This window comes from Zeus faber (genome assembly GCF_960531495.2).
Source record: "Zeus faber genome assembly, chromosome: 2".
NCBI lineage: Eukaryota > Metazoa > Chordata > Actinopteri > Zeiformes > Zeidae > Zeus > Zeus faber.
The window spans coordinates 52,779,503-52,798,686 of NC_137189.1; the positions used below are offsets into that span (position 1 = coordinate 52,779,503).

The 19,184-nt window shown below is 44.5% G+C and overlaps 1 protein-coding gene across 4 annotated transcripts in view; it reads left to right on the forward strand.

The window, feature by feature from the left end:
- Positions 1-7,890: 7,890 nt before the first annotated feature.
- Positions 7,891-19,184, forward strand: part of cdc42bpb (CDC42 binding protein kinase beta (DMPK-like)) — a 75,801-nt gene continuing 64,507 nt past the window's right edge. For all 4 annotated transcript variants that reach the window (XM_080024297.1, XM_080024299.1, XM_080024298.1 and 1 more), the window contains exons 1-2: positions 7,891-8,497; positions 15,493-15,584. In XM_080024297.1, the coding sequence (XP_079880423.1) occupies positions 8,338-8,497; positions 15,493-15,584 (252 nt within the window). In that variant the 5' untranslated portion in view covers positions 7,891-8,337. The remainder of the gene's footprint in view (positions 8,498-15,492; positions 15,585-19,184) is intronic.

Consider the following 19,184-nt stretch of genomic DNA (forward strand, 5'->3'; position numbering starts at 1 on the left):
GTGATGCTTAATTGTAGCCATAAGGTAAGCGAGGGTTAAGTTTAGGTATAAGGTTAGCAGCAGCCACAGCACCAGCACCAGTAACACAGACAGACAGACAGACAGACAGACAGACAGACGTGGCAGTCAAGTTTTTCATTCTGAGCTCGGGAGGGAGATCCTTTTGACTATCTCTCCGAAAACATACCCTGCAATGCCATTTATAGCTTTATATACAAGTAGCAGAACCTTAAAATCAATTCTAGTTTTGACGGGGAGCCAATGTAGAGATCTAAGAACAGCTGTGATATGTTCAAACTTTTTTGTCCCAGTGAGAATACGTGCAGCCGCATTTTGGATTAACTGTAGCCGCTGCACAGCTGATTTCGGGAGGCCGGTGAATAGGCCATTACAGTTGTCCAATCTACTCGTTATGAATGGATGGATACATTTTTCGGAGTCCGCTTTTGACAAGAAGCTTCTTAATTTTTAGATGTTTTTTAGACGGTAGAAGGCTGATTTTGTGATTTGATTTATCGGGCTCTTAAAATTTAGATCGCCATCTATGATTACACACAGATTTTTGGCTTCATTCTTGCTCTCCAGAGACCGAGAACTAGGATGAGCTCATGAGCTAATTTTCTGTCTTTGAGCCTTTGCACCAAAGATAAGTATTTCTGTTTTGTCTTTGTTCAGTTGTAGAAAGTTCTTTGACAGCCATGCATTAATATCATTAATACACTGAGTGAGGGAGTGTATGGGGAGTAGGTCATCAGGAGATTGGGATATGTACAGTTGTGAATCATCTGCATAATTATGGTAATTTATTTTGTGTTTCTTTACAATATGTGCAAGTGGAAGCATATAGAGGTTAAACAATAATGGTCCCAGAATCGAACCTTGGGGCACTCCACGTACAATATCCACTTTGTTTGACACAAAATCTCCAATGGACACGAAGAACTCCTTGTCCTGTAGGTAGGTTTTGAACCAATTTAGAACTGGGCCGGATATGCTGACCCATTTTTGTAATCAGGCAGGTTAGAAATAGGCCTGTAGTTGGCAATAACTGTTGCATTACATTTCATTTAGCAGATGCTTTTATCCAAAGCGACTTAGAATTGTTCCAACACTGACGGACGCAGCCATCAGAAGCAAATAGGGGGTAAGTGTCTTGCTCAAGTACACTACAGCATGCTAGCAGGAGGAGCCTGGGATCGAAGCAGCACCCTTTAGATTACTAGACGACCAGCTCTACCTCCTGAGCTACCATCCCCCCAATTCAATGCGTTCAGAGTGACCACAAACTCTGTGCAGTTGGTGGCGGTACGTACCAACTCGAAAAAAGAAGAAAAAAAAGAAGTGTGGCAGTTTCTCTGCATCATGCCACCCAAGTGGCATGTTCAGGGACCTCTGGCACAGAGACACAGAGGACGGGGTTGTCGAAACAGTTTATTGTCGAGAGTGGGCTGGTTGTAACAAGCCAGGAGAAGATGGATGTGTGTCATGACAAGATGAGTGTGTGACCCGATGGAGGTTTTACCTGTTGCTCGTTAGACCAACCAACGAGCAACAGGTGCACAGCCACTCTGAGCCCCAGTTACCTCCACGCAGGACAGGTGTGGCTGCTCAAACCACACTATCCCCACACCACAACAAGCTTCCATGTTTCTGTTGAGATTTAAAGAAAGAACTGCATATTTAAGTAAAGAGATTCCCTCAGCCTAAGACTCTTCCTTTCAATGACAAATCGTTGCAACCACTAATTCAATTTCTTTTGAATCTTTTGAATAATAGGAGTAAAATTGAAAGATAATCTTGAATTTTGGTCTTTAGAAAACGAAAGCCCCAGATATATAACATCTTCCCTTAGCGGGATATTGCAGATAGTGTGTTCATCACAATCTTTAACAGTTACTATTTATTTATATTCAAGCATAGACCAGAAGCCTGTGAAAAATAATTCATTATATGAAGAACAACAGGTATCTGATTTGCATCTCTACAAAAACGTGTGGTCTGACTCATGTCGGCTGGATGAATAAATGCTCAGGCACTGTAAACTGCAGCCCATTCCTGGAGGAAGGACCCGCCTCGATTGGTAAATGCGGAAAAGGCGTTTCACGGCCTCCATCTGTGTGTGTGTGTGTGTGTGTGTGTGTGTGTGTGTGTGTGTGTGTGTGTGTGTGCGTGCGTGTGTTGGCCGTGGTTGCAAGTAATGTGTGTGTTGTGGTATGTGTGATAATAAAAGACAAGCTGAAGCTTGTCCAGTTAAATCTTAATTTATCTTTAATCTTTAATCTCTTTAATAATGATATCCTTACCAGCTGTGCGGATTCCTTCTACATCCCTGTTAGTAAAATAAGTTGTGAGAATTTGTGTACAGAGTAAAAACTGATAAAGTGAGATCGGACGTCCCTGACGAATGCCCTGTTTTAGATGGAATCGAGGGGTCGTGCCATGCTTCCTTTTTTATTGAACTATTTCCATCAATGTTTAATAGCCTTTCAGAAAAATTTGCCAAATCCTAATTTTTCCAGGGAGCAAAAGATGAATTGCTGTTGTGCTGTATCAAAGCCTTATAGAAATCTAGAAAGAGGATACAACTACAGTATATTCAGATACCAGATCAGTCCAAGACAAGTGGAATATTATTGGAAATATGTCTATTTTTCATAATACCCTACTGCGTCTCATCTTTAACTGTTTCCAAGACTGCTTTCATTCTCTTGGCAAACATTTTATCATCATTATTGAAGAGAAAAACAGGTCTCCAATTATCAATGAAGGGCACATCTTTTTGGGCTTGGGAATCAGTGGAATCAGACGTTGAGTGCAGCTTGGAGGGAGAGCATTGTTTCCTCTGCTTTCTGAAAAGTAATAGTAGTAGTAGTAAAATACGGCTGCATCCGTGAGTGTTTGAATAATTGTAAGTTGCTTTGGATAAAAGCATCTGCTGTAATGAAATTGAAAGGTGGAACCAAATGCATCTGGGAGTGTTTTCTCTGACTTAAGTGGGCAGACTTACAAGTTGATTGACATTTTGTTCTCATCAGGAAAAACAGGAATATATAGAGAAATGTATACTGGAATAATAAATTAATGTAAAAATGTGTATGAAAATAAATCAATAAAAAATTGTAAATATGTATATTTGGAAATAAATGTGAAAATAATAAAAAAAAAAAAATCTTTTTGTTTTTTTATTCCTCTTTATATTTCCACATTAATTGATTTACTATGTTATTCCTCTTTATATTTCCACATTAATTTATTATTTTATCTATTATTGAATTCCTCTTTATAATTCTACATTTATTTATTTATTCTTTTATTCATTTATTTATCATTTTTGCACTGAGTATTCCATGAGAATAGACAGCAAAAAAACAATTAAAATGCAGCTGATTGTTCGGCTCCTATTTGATGTGCTGTCATCTCTGATGTCCTGATGTTTGTGGAAGCTTGGGAAGAAGTGGAGCTCAGTCTCCACAGCCCTCTGGCCTATCTAGGTTGCCAGGTCTAATGGGCCGCAGCGGGAGCACAGCCTGGCCTCTCTGGGTTGCCAGGTCTAACGGGCTGCAGCGGGAGCACAGCCTGGAGTCTCTGGGTTGCCAGGTCTAACGGCCAGGGCGGGAGCAAAGCCTGGCCTCTCTGGGTTGCCAGGTCTGACGTTTCAGGCTGCAGTGGCTAGACTGTGCTCTCTCTCTCTCTCTCTCTCTCTCTCTCGCTCTCTCTCTTTCTGCCTGTCTCTCTCTCTCTCTCTCTCTCTCTCTCTCTCTCTCTCTCTCTCGCTCTCTCTCTTTCTGCCTGTCTCTCTCTCTCTCTCTCTCTCTCTCTCTCTCTCTCTCTCTCTCTCTCTCTCTCTCTCTCTCTCTCGCTCTCTCTTTCTGCCTGTCTCTCTCTCTCTTTCTCTCTCTCATTTCAAAAGGCTTTATTGACAAGGGGGGAATTAAATTTACATTTCCAAGCAAACGGAAATCAAAATAGAAAAATATAATGTAAAATGAAACCCGAAAAATTCAAATGACACTGTCTCTCTCTTTGTAGCCCCCTCTGCCCAATTCCGTCTGCCTGTCGGTCTTTCCTTAAGTGGGTCACTCTCCTCATGCAGTATTCAGCGGACTGACCCACTTACATTGTGGTGGACATTACTCTGCAGCTCCGCTGGGGGCGCCAGAGAGCTAAGAAAAACAGCTGCAGTGACTATCTGTTCCAACAGGGGTGCTGCTTGAACGCTTGTAATCCAGTATTATATCGTTTATTATAATATAATCATGTTATAATTATTAAAAAATATATATAATAATAATAATAATATATCTATATATATATATCTATATATATATATCTATATATATCTATATCTATATCTATATCTATATCTATATATATATATATATCTCTCTCTCTCTCTCTCTCTCTCTCTCTCTCTCTCTCTCTCTCTCTGTCTGTTCATCTGCCTGTCTGCCTGCCTGGCAATATAAACTTGAATTAAACATCCACCTTGTTCTGTCACTATAGAATATGACCTATTAATAAGCATTGATATGTTTGTGTTGTTAATTAAATAACAGACACTGGGCTTTGATGTCATCACTGCTCTTTTTTTAAATTGAGAAATAGAACAAACATACTGTATGTAACTTACCTGTTGTGTGCTTTTCGAGTCATTTCCACCAACACCACATCTTCATGTCCAGCGAATAGACATGAATATAGATGGACATCAGCAGAATTCTGTCTTCATTTGGAGGAAGATTAAGAAAGGTTCTTAAAACTATAAGTGAAATGCAAATGGATTTCATGGGTTCATTCAAACATTAGACTCATTCAAAGGTACAAACAGTTCCTCCAAAATGGACCTTGTAGTTGCCCAATTCTAATCATTAAGTATCGAGAAAGAAGTGGATAGCTATTTCTATTTTAAATTGTACAACTGGCAGATAACACCACCGTGTTATGAAGTGATAAAAGTCAGAAAATACCATGAAACGATTCTGATGCTTCAAGCTTCACACTCAAAGTCAATTTCAAAATCTGAAATTATTGCTCCTCATGCTGTCGATGATGCACTTACTGAAGACATCCCAGTGAAACAGTTTTCATATCACAGAGTCTTTAACATTGAAATGTTAAAGATTAAACACAGCTAAATGCATCTTTAATGACGTGTCGAAGCCGAGGGACTGTCTCTGAACCAAACAGTGGATCGTTCCTTTGGAGTGAAACGGAAATCCATCCCTTCAAAGCACAAGTCTGAACGTTTTATGCTCCATCACATTTTAGAGGAAGTACCTTGTTGAGCTTCTCCTCCATCTGTCCTTAATGCCAGCCACTGGTGGCACAACTTCTCACCTCACCAACCTTTACTGATTGGCATATTAAGCAACGGCCACATCACATGACTTTCAAGGCAGATTTGGCAATGATTTGAGATCAGGCGGAGTACAGGGTGGTCTGGGGTAGTCAGGGGTAGTTCAGAGTGGTCCAATGTTGCCCAAGAGTAGTCCAGATTGTCCGGGGTAGTCCAGGGTAATCCAAGGTAGTACGGGTTGGACCAGGGTAGTACGGGGTGGTACGGGCTGGTATGGGCTGGTACGGGGTGGTACGGGGTAGTAAGGGGTGGTACTGGGTGGACCAGGGTAGTACGGGGTGGTACGGGGTGGACTGGGGTAGTACTGGGTGGTACGGAATGGTACGGGGTGGACCGGGGTAGTACAGGGTGGTACGGGGTGGTACAGGATGGACTGGGTTGGTCCAGAGTTTGTTTTAGTGTAAAAACAATATAGCAAGTCATCGTGCATGTGGCTGAAAAAGCTTGAGCAGGTTCTCCGTCTGTAGATTCCTACTTTACTTTATCATTTTCTTTCAAAAATTCAACTCAGTAATTAAAGGCCAAATCCTAAATGGTTTCATACAACTTGTAAAATGCAATTTGAGTGCTGTGAGTGTCAGACCATAATATCAAAATTGAATCAATTTGAAAAACAAAAATGGAATAATAAACAGATTTGTGATGTTTTTCACAACAGAAAAAATAACACTATTTTCGGATGTCCTATATAGTGATGATATAAACTGAATAAAACAACATGGTTATTGCTCTTCAAATTGTGTAAAACAAATAAGAGCAGATAAATCCATTTGAAAGTGACCCAGTAAACTAATTTATTGGCAAAATTACTTCAATCGTCTACATTTTGTGGAAGAGGAAATGATGAAAGCTTTTTCTTGACTGCATTATAATCAGTACATTTTGGAAGGATTTTGCATCATAAATTTAAAAGTTATTGTAATGTTTGTATTTGTAATGCTGAATTTTCTTATCCTCAAGGCTACATTTTATAAATTAATTAATATTTGTCTTTTTCTTTTAGATCTACATATCCTGATGGAGTCTCTACTGATCAGGTTGTCTTCTTCCAGGGAAAACCAGCCTGTTTGATTTTTTTTGTTTTGTTTTGTTTATTATTAATAATTAATTAAATAATCATTTAGCAATATATTATCACCAGCATGCCACAATGAATTGTTTCGCAGGCCGGATGTGGCCCCCAGGCCTGTAGTCCTCTGCTCCAAAATAAATAAAAAACAAACAAGTTGACAAATAAAAAAAACAAAAACAAATAAAAAACAAACTGCTACATCCACTCCTCACATAAGGATACTTGACAGAATATCTGTTGCTTTGTTTTGTTTTGTATTGTTTTGTTTTGTTTTGTTATTATTTTTATTCTTTGCCCTGGTTGTACATTTATTTCATTGAAATTTGATTTGTCCGACCAAATGTATTTTTTTGTTTATTTTATATCTTCACTTGTATTTGTGAACCAATACTGTGCCTCTGATGTTATCCACTCATTCTTTTACAAAAAAAAAGAAAGAAAAAAAAAAAAGCGGTGGTAACATTATCATGTCACTTCCGGTGTGTGTGTGGGGGGGGGGACAACACAGTTGTCAAGGTAACAGAAATGTCTGAAAGATGACTGAAGCTGGTCTCTGGGCGTGAAGGGGCAGCGGTACTCCTTGGGGGTGCATGCGGCTGGGGTCCGCGTGTTGGTTTGAGGCGTGGTTGCGGGTTAGGGTCCCGGTTTCAGGTACAGGTCTTGGCCCCGTGCTCGGCGGGTCGGTGTGTGGGGTGGCCACACACCCAGTCAGCCCCCCACCACCCCACCAAGTGGTGTCCTTCTGTGTGAGGTGACCTTCTGCGTCCCGTTCAGTCTTTCTGCGTTCCGTGGGGGGGTAAAAATAAATAAATAAATAAATAAATAAATAAATGAAAAATGAACGACAGAGAGGGAGGCTTTTATCTGTTTTTAACTGGGTTTTTTCCCCCCTCATTTTAACTTTAATCCTAATTTACTGAATGTTTAAATCACTTGAATATTCCCCTTTTAGTATGAAATCTGAAATGGAATAATATGAATTTGTTACATAAATACAGTATATATCATATAATATTACAATATTATGTTTTATATTAATGTGACTAAAAATGAAATATTAATATATTATCAGCATCACACTGCCATACATGCCACACACAAACCACACAAAACTGGAAACTGGAAACATGGTTTTATTTAAGTAATTCATTCAAAATCTGCATCCCAAAATATTCTCAAAATAATCTCTAAATAATTTTAAATTATGTAGTTTAATGATGAAAAATAAAGATGAAACAAGTGTTTCTGAAACGGGGTCCGGATTGCTTTTTAAACTTTTATTTCTCATACATGACATCAAATCTGAGACTTTTACTTTTACGAAACATCCCCGGAAGTCTCTATCTGAAGGGGAGACCGGAAGTCTTACTTCGAAAGCCAGGCGACCAGGGAGAAGCTTGAGCAGCGTTCAGCCATATTGTGCTCCTACTGAGCCGCACCGGCACCGGAGCCGCTCCACCTCAGCAGCGGGTCGGCGGCTCTTCTGTGTCCGTGTTGGCTGAACTCAACTCGGAGAAGAGGAACGGTAACATGCGGAACTCGGTTCGGGGCTGATCCGGGAGCAGGCGGGATTCAGTGACGGGAAGCTCCGGATCTGCGGATTAAATGTTGGCTGGAGCGGGACCGAGCGGCCGGGGCTAGTGGAAGGCTAGCGGCAGGCCAGCGGCAGGCCAGCGGCAGGCCAGCGAGAGACTAGCGGCAGACAAGGTAAAGACTAGCGGCAAACCAGCGGGAGGCTAGCGGAAGACTAGTGGCAGGCCAGCGGGAGGCCAGCGGCAGGCCAGCGGGAAGCTAGCTGGGAGGCTAGCGGGAGGCTAGTTGGTCCTGAACAGGGAAGCGGCTTTAGAGGCTGCTCCCTCATTCTGCTCCCGGAGGGAGTGGCCGCTGTCTGGGCTGAGTGACAGAGAAAATGTCCGCCAAGCTGCGGCTGGAGCGGCTGGAGCAGCTACTGCTGGACGGAGACTCCCTGAGCGTGGAGACTCTGCTGGACCTGCTGCTCTGTCTCTACCACGAGTGCTCCAACTCTCCCCTCAAGAGGGAGAAGCACGTCACTGACTTCCTGGATTGGGGTGAGTGTGGTGGTGATGGTACGTGTGTGTTGGGGTGAGAGTGTGGGTGTCAGGTTAGAGAGAGAGTGTCCGTTAAAGGGAGGTGTTGGGGTGAGAGAGAGAGCGTCGGGCTGAGAGAGGGTGCCGGGGTGTGTCGTGCTGAGAGAGGGTGTCGGTGTGAGAGGGAGGGTATTGGTTTGAGATGGGTTGAGAGGGAGGGTATTGGAGTGAGATGGGGTGAGAGGGAGGGTATTGGAGTGAGATGGGGTGAGAGGGAGGGTAGTTGAGTGAGAGGGAGGGTAGTGGAGTGAGAGGGAGGGTAGTGGAGTGAGTTGGGGTGAGAGGGAGGGTATCAGGGTGGGAGACGGGGTGAGAGTGTCTGGTGAGAGATGGGGTGAGAGTGGTCTGGGTTAGAGTATCAGTGTGAGAGATGGGGTGAGAGAGTGTCTGTGTGAGAGGGATGGGGTGACAGAGTGTCTGGTTAGAGTGTTGGGTGAGAGATTGGGTATCTGGGTGAGAGAGAGTGTCGCGTTAGAGATGGGGTGAGAGTGTCCGGGTGAGAGAGAATAAAATATTTCAACTAATTAAAGCAGAAACATACAACAACATACAACCCTTATTTTATTTGACCGCAGCTCTAAAGTGTGTGTGTGTGTGTGTGTGAGTGAGATCTGGTAATTAATGGTATTTGACGGGAAAATCTGTAGAAGTCGGTCATATTTAAATCTCTACGTCATAATGTTTGCTGAAAAGAATTCCCTCTAAACACAATAAGAAACAGTGCTGGTGGATCATTTCCATAAAATAACTGCAGATCTGTTCATTTCCGCGCTCAGCAAGTTGTAACGGGAAGCCAATCAGTTTGGACGTTCTAAAGCTGAGCTGAAAGCTTAACATCTAACCAATCACGTTTGTCGATGTAGAACTAAACCCCGCCCCTTCACCTGTGGACAGGTTGTGCTTGTAAATACAGTAAACACACAGCGTCTAGAACTCTGAGTAGAAGCAGGAAGATGATGTGTCGTTTGGACACATACATCCATAGTTTGGTGTTTTTTGGGATATTTAAGTTCCAACCCAAAGCAGATGTTAAATATTCATTGTGTAAAATATGTCGACGGGATGTCCCGACGGAGACGAACAACATCACAAACTTCATTTATTTAGACCTACTTGCCATATTTATTTTGTTTTTTATTTGATCGAAATTGTATTTTAGTCAAATGTTAATTAAAGCAGCTGCACTTGCTACTTTTTAAATAATTTGATTTCAGGTATTAATATTCTTCATTTTTATTTGCTTATTTTTAAAATGGTGTTTACTGACGGGACTTATTTTATTTTTAATATTCAATACAATATATATCTACATGCCTTGATGATGTCATTCTCTATATAACCTGCTTATCAATTGTTTTTAAGCTTAATAAACACAGATAATATTTGACCCAAATTTCTTCCGTTTGACTCTTTGGGATTTTGACTGTAATAGTGCCACATTTGGTATACAGCATTGAGATACACATTTCTTTTATAGATGACCAAGTTCGTTCAGAAAACATGGCTGCCATAAACTAAAAAAACATTGCGAAAGGCGGGGCTTAGCAGAAACTTGGCTATAACTTTAACCCATTTGTCCAATCATCATAAATCTTGGGAGACATCTTCAGTCTGTGTTTGGGAGGAGGTCGACCACAGCATTTTGAGCCTGACCCATAGGGGCGTCACAAGCACTACAAACGTGTATCTGAAAACCGGGGGGACCAAATTGGACCATGTTGGCGTGTGCATGTTGGCGTGTGCAACATTTGTTTTTGTTTGATGGAGGCCATGTTTTGGTACGATTTTGCTGATTTATAATAGAAATGTGTAACCCAGTCCCGCAATGCTGTATACCAAATTTGGTGTTGATACAGTGAAAACCCAAAACGTCTATTCACGTTACTATTTTTCACACTATGCAAATTTGTTTCAATCCATCATGGAGGACTTTTATGGTCCAAGAGGCTTCTTGGATTTTGACTGGATCAACACCCAATTTGATACACACAATTGCACAATTGAGAGACACAATTCTATTATAAATCAGCATGATTGGTCGAAAAACATGGCCGCCATCAATATAAATATCTTCGCACAGGGTGGGGCTTAGCAGGAAATAGGCCATAACTTGAGTTGTCTTTGAGCCATACTGAACGTACACACCAAATTTTTGTTAAAATCCAATAAAGGGGTGGCAAATGGCAGAACTTTGAGTGCGCAATTAGTGAAATGCTGCATACATTGTGATAATAGAAGTGTGTTATTAGTCTCACTCATTCTTTAAACAAAATTAAACAAGCCAAAGTGACTTTGCTTGGCTTTGTGAAGCCCGAAACCTGCTCGTTGCTGCTCGCACCTTTAATTTTTGCCGATTGAGCTGCTTCCTTCTGTTGTGCGAATCCGTGAATTACCGCTTGCGGCTATATTTTTATATTGTTAACTTAAAACAAACTGACGTTTATTAATTCATAGTTCTGTTACACGTCATTGTTCACAGTTATTATTATTAATTTACTACTTATTACTACTATGTATATGTATGTGACGAATAAGCATCTTCAATCTTGAATACTTTACTATCTATACATTGTGCTTTGGCATTAGTGTTTACTGGTGGTGCTGCCAATAAAGCATCGTTGAATTGAATGTTGGGATGAGAGAGGGAGAGAGTGTTGGGGTGAGAGTCAGGGTAAGAGAGCGTGTTGGGACGAGAGTCAGGCTAAGAGAGCGTGTTGGGATGAGAGAGGGAGAGTGTTGGGACGAGAGTCAGGGTAAGAGGGGATAGGGGATGGTAGCTCAGGCGGTAGAGCTGGTGGTCTAGTGATCTAAAGGTTGCTGGTTGGATCCCAGGCTCCTCCTGCTAGCATGCTGTAGTGTCCTTGAGCAAGACACTTAACCCCTAATTGCTCCTGATGGCTGCGTCCGTCGGTGTTTGAACAGTTGTAAGTCGCTTTGGATAAAAGCGTTGCAAAATGACTAAATGTAAGAGAGCGTGTTCGGGTGAGAGAGGGAGAGTGTTCGGGCGAGAGAGGGAGAGTGTCTGGGTGAGAGTTATGCCGAATTCAGATGGGCGGGTAAAGCCCCAGATAGGAGGGAAATCATAGTGCCTCCCTTGAGCGACGATCGTGTGGTGTTGTGAACTGCTCACAACTGAGTGCTCGCAGATGCCGGCAAGATATCATGCAGGTTAAATATCTGGTTGTGTCGGTAGCGACGCAACAAGCTTCAGCCAATGAGAGCAGGGGTGTGGAGGGAGGGATGGTGGGGGAGGGAGCCGAGAAGGAGAAATGGGAGTAGCTAGAAACACAACATACCTATTATGTTTTTCTCTAGGTTTTTAATATATTTCTAATTTTAAATTCTACTTTTAGTCCTATTTTAACAGCGATCAAGAATCCACTAAAAAAAATAAATAATCATGTCCCGTGCATGGTATCCCATAATTTCCAGCGTCACTTCTTGGGTGAGTTTTTGTGACAAAACATAGTTTGGCAGTCTCACCTGGGATTCCTCCTGGTGAAATTTCTTCAGCGATTTGACCACTTTGAAAGCGGTGTAGTGTGCAGTACAACGATCTGACCACTTTGAAAGTTGTGTAGTGTGAACGGTACAATGATCTGACCACTTTGAAAGTAGTGTAGTGTGAACGGTACAACAATCTGACCACTTTGAAAGTCGTGTAATGTGAACAGTGCAACGATCTGACCACTTTAAATGTGTTGTTGTGTGAACAGTAAAACGAACTGACCACTTTGAAAGTGGTGTAGTGTGAACGGTACAATGAACTGACCACTTTGAAAGTTGTGTAGTGTGGACGGTGAGACGATCGGACTACTTTGAAAGTTTTGTAGGGTGAACGGTACAACGATGTGACCACTTTGAAATTTGTGTGATGTGAACGGTGCAACGATCTGACCACTTTGAAAGTGGTGTAGTGTGAACGGTACAACGATCTGACCACTTTGAAAGTTTTGTAGGGTGAATGGTACAACGATGTGACCACTTTGAAAGTTGTGTGGTGTGAACGGTACAACGATCTGACCACTTTGAAAGTTGTGGAGTGTGGACGGTACAATGATCTGACGCCTTTGAAAGTTGTGTAGTGTGTCCATGGCATTAGGCTGTGAGAGGGTGCAGCGTTTCCGTTATACGGTAATTGCTGGTTTTTGGCAGGGAAAAGCTGTTGATGTCCAACCTATTTTAATCCCTCCAGTCATAATGTCCATTAAAAATAGTTCCCTCGCAGCACAATTTGAATTTGTGCTGGGCGATAAAACAATGACTCTAATCACGCCTTATTTTTTCGTCAATGTCATAATTTTGATGAAAAGCTCTGCAGATCTGTTCATTTACGTGTTCGGCAAGTTACAACGGAGAGCCATTTAGTTTGGACGATGTAAAGCTGATCTGAAAGCTTCACGAAATCACGTTTGTCAATATAGAAATAAGTCCGTAGTTTGCCTGCAGGTTGTGCTTGTAAACACACACAGAGCGGAGAGAGCAGGGTCCAAAGCGTTGAAGAACAAGCAGAAAGGTGATGTTTCGTTGACAAAAGGCGCACATTCATCCATAGTTTGCTGGGTTTTTTTTGGGGATATTTAAGTTCCGACACAAAGCAACGACAAATATCTATTGTGTTGTAAAATATGTCAGAGATGTCCCGACGAAGACAAACTTTCATATTTATTTAGACCTACTTGCCATATTTATTGTTGATTTGATTTTTATCAAAATTTTATTTAAATGAAATTAAAGCAGCTGCACTTGTTACTTATTGTTCACCAATAGAAATCATTACATTTAAAGTAGTAATATTTATTTATTATTTTTTAAACCATAACTGATGGGACTTGTTATTTTTATTTTAATGAAAAATATTATGACTCTACTTGCCTTCAGGATGTCGTTCTTTAAAAAGCCCGCCTTCCTTTTTTTTTTTAGCTAAATGAACACAGGTAATATCTGACTGGAATCTCTCAAATTTGTCCAGGAATTGAAGATACAGGACACCTGGATTGGCACCAATTTGTCCTAACGGAAAATCTGAGAGAAAGTGTCGGGGTGAGGGAGGGGGAGTGTCGGGCTGAGAGAGGGAGAGTGTCGGGTGAGGGAGGGAGAGTATCGGGGTAAGTTGTGGCAGGGCTCCAGACTGCGACCATTTAGTCGCATTTTGTAACCATTTTTGGAGACAGTGCTACTAAATTTTGGAACTAGGAGCCACCAGCGTCACTTTGCAAATATGACAGCTTTTCTTTCATCAACATGTATATCGTGTGAAACACACGGAGGGAGCGAGAATTTGTGTGTGTGAGTGAGATAGCGATGGAGAGCTGAGGCTTTCGCAGTGTCCACAATATCAACATTGACCGCAACCTCATATTGAGATTTCAGTGCCTCATTTCGATGCAATACCCGACTTGCTGATTGGAATATCCGCCCTCTGGTGCACCTTCACTAAACATTATGGTTTGGAGCGTGCAGCTTCAGATCCTGTGTTCCTCTGTATGACACGCCAGTCTCACATCTCAGTCTCACATTATGGTGGATTAGCCAATCAGATTTAAAAGGCGGGTAGTAAAAGTTGTCACTACCGATAACTTCCGGTTCATACAGACTCAATATTTGTTGACATGTAACATGTGAAAAGTATATGAAAAGTAATTAACGACAAATGGGTTTAGTTCATAAAAAAAATCTCCAAAATAGCATTGATCTAAAGAAAAACGAAAAAGTTTTAATTACTCAATGATCTTTTTTCTGTTGCAGCACTGCTTCACATTGTGAGTTTTTCCCTCAAATGAAACAGCACATTGTTATTTCTGTAAATTTTATTTATTACCAATGCATTTATCAGTTATACAGTTGAGATGGAAAAATATGAATGTGTTGCATGTTGATTTCAGTGGTGCTCGTAAATTGTGCTGGTGCTCCTTAAATTTTCAGTAGGGAGCACAAGTGCTACTCGTGGAAAAAAATGAGTCGGGAGAGGGAGTGTCTCTCATCCCCAATTCAATCAACAAAGCTTTATTAGCATGACCATCTCCATCCTTTACCAAGTGCAGAATAAGGGATGGAGATGCAGGTTTAGAGTTAGAATTGTGTTCACATCGTCCCAGTTTCTGGCCCTGAGGGAGGAAACTGTCAGGAGGCCCTTTCACACGAAGAGCCCTTTCACACGAAGAGCCGTTTCACACCAAGAGTCGTTTCACAGTAAGTGTCCCGTTGCAGTAATACAGACTCCACCTCTGTAGCCTGATGTTCCACTCGCAGACTCTTTTTCGGAGATGACGGCCAAAGCCCCATATCAGAGTCCAATCGCACAATCGCTCTGTGTGAACTGTTAAAGACGCTAACCGAGCGATCACGGAACCCAGGAGATAGCGAGCGGCTAAATATCTGGACCTAACGGCGAGTCTGATGGCGGGCTACAGCCAATGAGAGCTCAGCGCAGGACACTGGGGGAGGCGGGGTAATATAGAAGCACAAATGGAATGCATGGACATTAAAATAAAAGAACAAAGGGGAAAAAATTGCAGTCCTGTCCTAGTCTTAGTCCTATTTTAAGGCAGGCATACACCAGAAGACTTTCAGAAGACAGACAGAAGCCAAGACTGATGACAATATCAAAACTGCTTGATCTCTTTTCTGAGGAGCCCAGACTATTCTGGGACTGATTACAGGAGTTTCCTACCATCTCAAACCAAATGGGTTTGACCTTGAGACCTTTAGCAATATCCTCCGGATCGTCTTAAGATCTCAAAAACTGGTCTGGGACTCAAAAGTCTGACCAAAGTCCTTGGGTGTATGCTAGTCTCAGTCCTGTCCTAGTCCGGGTCCCGTCCTAGTCCGGTTGCCGTCGCAGTTCGGGTGCCGTCGCAGTCCGGGTCCCGTCGCAATAATGATCCTTGTGTACCCCAGCTCCTAGAGCCCTGATCCAGTGTGTGACTCGAACATGTATGGTGTATGTTCCTCAGTGAGGCCGTTCACCACCACGGTGAAGGAGATGCGGCTGCACAGGGACGACTTTGAGATGCTGAAGGTGATCGGACGAGGAGCCTTCGGAGAGGTAAGACCTGTGACCTTTGACCTTGGCATCAATGAGGGACCTGTCTGGGGTTGTTCTGTCAGTTTTCTGTCAAGAGATAGGAAGATGTGTGGCCTGTCTGTCTGATTATCTGTGTCTATCCCTCTGCCTCCTTGGCTGCCTGTCTCCTTTTTCTTATTCCTTATTTCAGTCTCTATCTGGCACAGTGGAGGCTGGGATGGGTCTTCATTGTGTGTTTGGTGTGGCGGCGTTAGGCCACACACCCTGCTTCCTGATTGGCTCACAGGAAGTGAGTCCAGATATATGTGCGGCTGCATTTCCTGTTTATCCTTGAGGAGGTGCTCCTGTTTCCTGTTCTTCTCATGGAATAAAGACAGAGAAATATGCAATAATACTGAATAATGACATGGAAGAATATTTAGAAGTCCAGTTCCTTTAAGGAGATCAACTGTTTTAACATTTAAACTATAAACCGTCTACTATCAAGTAACATATAATGTCTCAGTTTATAGACTAAGATATCTGTTTGTTCAACTCTGTAGTTTAATAGTACTTCAGACAGGGTGCAACCAGACACATTGCAGGGAGACAGGGTGCAGGGAGACAGGGTGCAGCAGGACAGGGTGCAGTGAGACAGGGTGCAGTGATTAGAGGAATGGAAAGTTATCGCACCAGACATTGGTCTTGTCGATCAGTAACTGACTATCAAAGATTGATCAATCATTAACTCTGCTACACCCAGCTGCCTGTCTGCTTGAGTCTCTGTCTCTGTCAGAGAGACACCCTATACACCCAAACCCTAGAGAGACAGAGAGACAGACAGATGGATAGAAGGATTGGGAGCTAGAGTGAGAGAGGCAGACAGATAGAGACAGATGGATAGAAGGATAGAGAGGATTCTCTAGATAGGTTTCCCTAATGAGGTCACTGCAGTGGAGGAGAAACATTCTGATAAGTTTAGCCTGGAGTGGCCTGCTTTAGCCTGCTTTGGCCTGGTTTAGTCTGGTGTGGCCTGGTTAAATCTGATGTGGCCTGGTTAAATCTGGTGTGGCCTGGTTAAATCTGGTGTGGTCCGGTTTAGTCTTGTGTGGTCCGGTTTAGTCTTGTGTGGCCCGGTTTATTTTGGTGTGGCCCGGTTTAGTTGTATGTCGCCCGGTTTAGTCGTATGTGGCCCGGTTTAGTCGTGCTTGACCCGATGTAGTTGTATGTGGCCCGGTTTAGTCGTGCGTGGCCGGGTTTGGTCTTGCGCGGCCTGGTTAAATCTGGTGTGGCCTTGCGCGGCCGGGTTTAGTCGTGCGCGGGCTGCTTTAGTTGTGCGCGGCCTGCTTTAGTCCTATGCTGCCTGGTTTAGTCTGGTTAAATCTGGTGTGGCCTGGTTTAGTCTGGTGTGGCCTGGTTCAGTCTGATGTGGCCTCGTGTGGTCCGGTTTAGTCTTGTGTGGTCCAGTTTAGTCTTGTGTGGCCGGGTTTATTTTGGTGTGGCCGGGTTTATTTTGGTGTGGCCCGGTTTAGTCGTGCGTGGCCCGATATAGTCGCATGTGGCCCGGTTTAGTCGTGCGCGATGGGTTTGGTCTTGCGTGGCCTGGTTTAATCTGGTGTGGCCTGGTTAAATCTGGTGTGGCCTTGCGCGGCCGGCTTTAGTCGTGCGCGGCCTGCTTTAGTCTTATGCTGTCTGGTTTAGTCTGGTTAAATCTGGTGGGGTCTGGTTTAGTCTTGTGTGGTCTTATGTGGCCTTGTGCAGCCTGGGTTGGTCTCGCGCGCCCTGGGTCGGTCTTATGTGGCCTGATGTGGTCTGGTTGAGTCTTGTGTGGTCTTGTGCGGTCTAGTTTGGTCTCGTGTGGCCTGGTTTGGTGTCGTGTGGTTTCGTCTGGCGTGGCCTGGCTTGGTCTGGCGTGGCGTGGTCTGGCCTGGTGTGGCCTGGCGTGGCCTGGCTTGGTCTCGTGTGGCCTGGCTTGGTCTCACGTGGCCTGGCTTGGTCTCACGTGGTCTGGCTTGGTCTCGCGTGGCCCGGTGTGGTCTCGCGTGGCCCGGTGTGGTCTTGTGTGGCCGGGTTTAGTCTGGTGTGGCCTTGCGCGGCCGGGTTTAGTCGTGCGCGGCCGGGTTTAGTGGTGCGCGGCCGGCTTTAGGCCTATGCTGCCTGGTTTAGTCTGGTTAAATCTGGTGGGGTCTGGTTTAGTCTGATGTGGCCTTGTGCAGCCTGGGTCGGTCTTGCGCTTCCTGGGTCGGTCTTATGTGGCCTGATGTGGTCTGGTTTAGTCTTGTGTGGCCTGGTGTGGTCTCGTGTGGCCTGGTTTGGTCTTCTGTGGTTTCTTGTGGTTTCTTGTGGTTTCTTGTGGTTTCTTGTGGTTTTGTGTGGTTTCGTGTGGCCGGGTGTGGCCTGGTGTGGCCTGGCTTGGTCTGGCTTGATCTGGCGTAGCCTGGCTTGGTCTGGCTTGGTCTGGGGTGGCCCGGCTTGGTCTAGCGTGGCCCGGCTTGGTCTGGCGTGGGCCGGCTTGGTCTGGCGTGGTCTCGCGTGGCCCGGCGTGGTCAGGTGTGGCCGGCTTTAGTCTGGTGTGGTCCGGTTTGGTCTTGTGTGGACTGGTTTAGTCTTGTGTGGACTGGTGTGGCTTGGTTTCGTCTTGTGTGGCCTGGTTTCGTCTTGTGTGGACTGGTGTGGCTTGGTTTAGTCTTGTGTGGCCTAGTTTAGTCTTGTGTGGACTGGTGTGGCTTGGTTTAGTCGTGTGTGGCCAAGTTTAGTCTTGTGTGGCCTGGTTTTGTCTTGTGTGGATTGGTGTGGCTTGGTTTAGTCTTGTGTGGCTTGGTTTAGTCTTGTGTGGCCTGGTTTCGTCTTGTGTGGCCTGGTTTTCTCTAGCGCGGTCTGGTTTGGTCTTGCGCGGCCTGGGTTGGTCTTGTGCGGCCTGGGTCGGTCTTGCATAGCCTGGTGTGGTCTGGTTTAGTGTTGTGTGATGTGGCTTGGTCTCGCGTGGCCTGGCTTGGTCTCGCGTGGCCTGGCTTGGTCTCGCGTGGCCTGGCTTGGTCTCGCGTGGCCTGGCTTGGTCTCGCGTGGCCTGGCTTGGTCTCGCGTGGCCTGGCTTGGTCTCGCGTGGCCTGGCTTGGTCTCGCGTGGCCTGGCTTGGTCTCGCGTGGCCTGGCTTGGTCTCGCGTGGCCTGGCTTGGTCTCGCGTGGCCTGGCTTGGCGTGGCGTGGTCTGGCTTGGTCTCGCGTGGCCTGGCTTGATCTCGCGTGGCCTGGCTTGATCTCGCGTGGCCTGGCTTGGTCTCGCGTGGCCCGGTGTGGCCGGGTTTGGTCTTGCGTTGCCTTGTTTAGTCTTGCGCGGCCTTGTTTAGTCTTGCGCGGCCTGGTTTAGCCTGGTGTGGCCTGGTTAAATCTGGTGTGGCCTTGCGCGGCCGGGTTTAGTCGTGCGCGGCCTGCTTTAGTCGTGCGCGGCCTGCTTTAGTCGTGCGCGGCCTGCTTTAGTCGTGCGCGGACTGCTTTAGTCGTGCGCAGACTGCTTTAGTCGTGCGCGGACTGCTTTAGTCCTATGCTGCCTGGTTTAGTCTGGTTAAATCTGGTGGGGTCTGGTTTAGTCTGATGTGGCCTTGTGCAGCCTGGGTCGTTCACCCACGCCCTGGGTCGGTCTTTT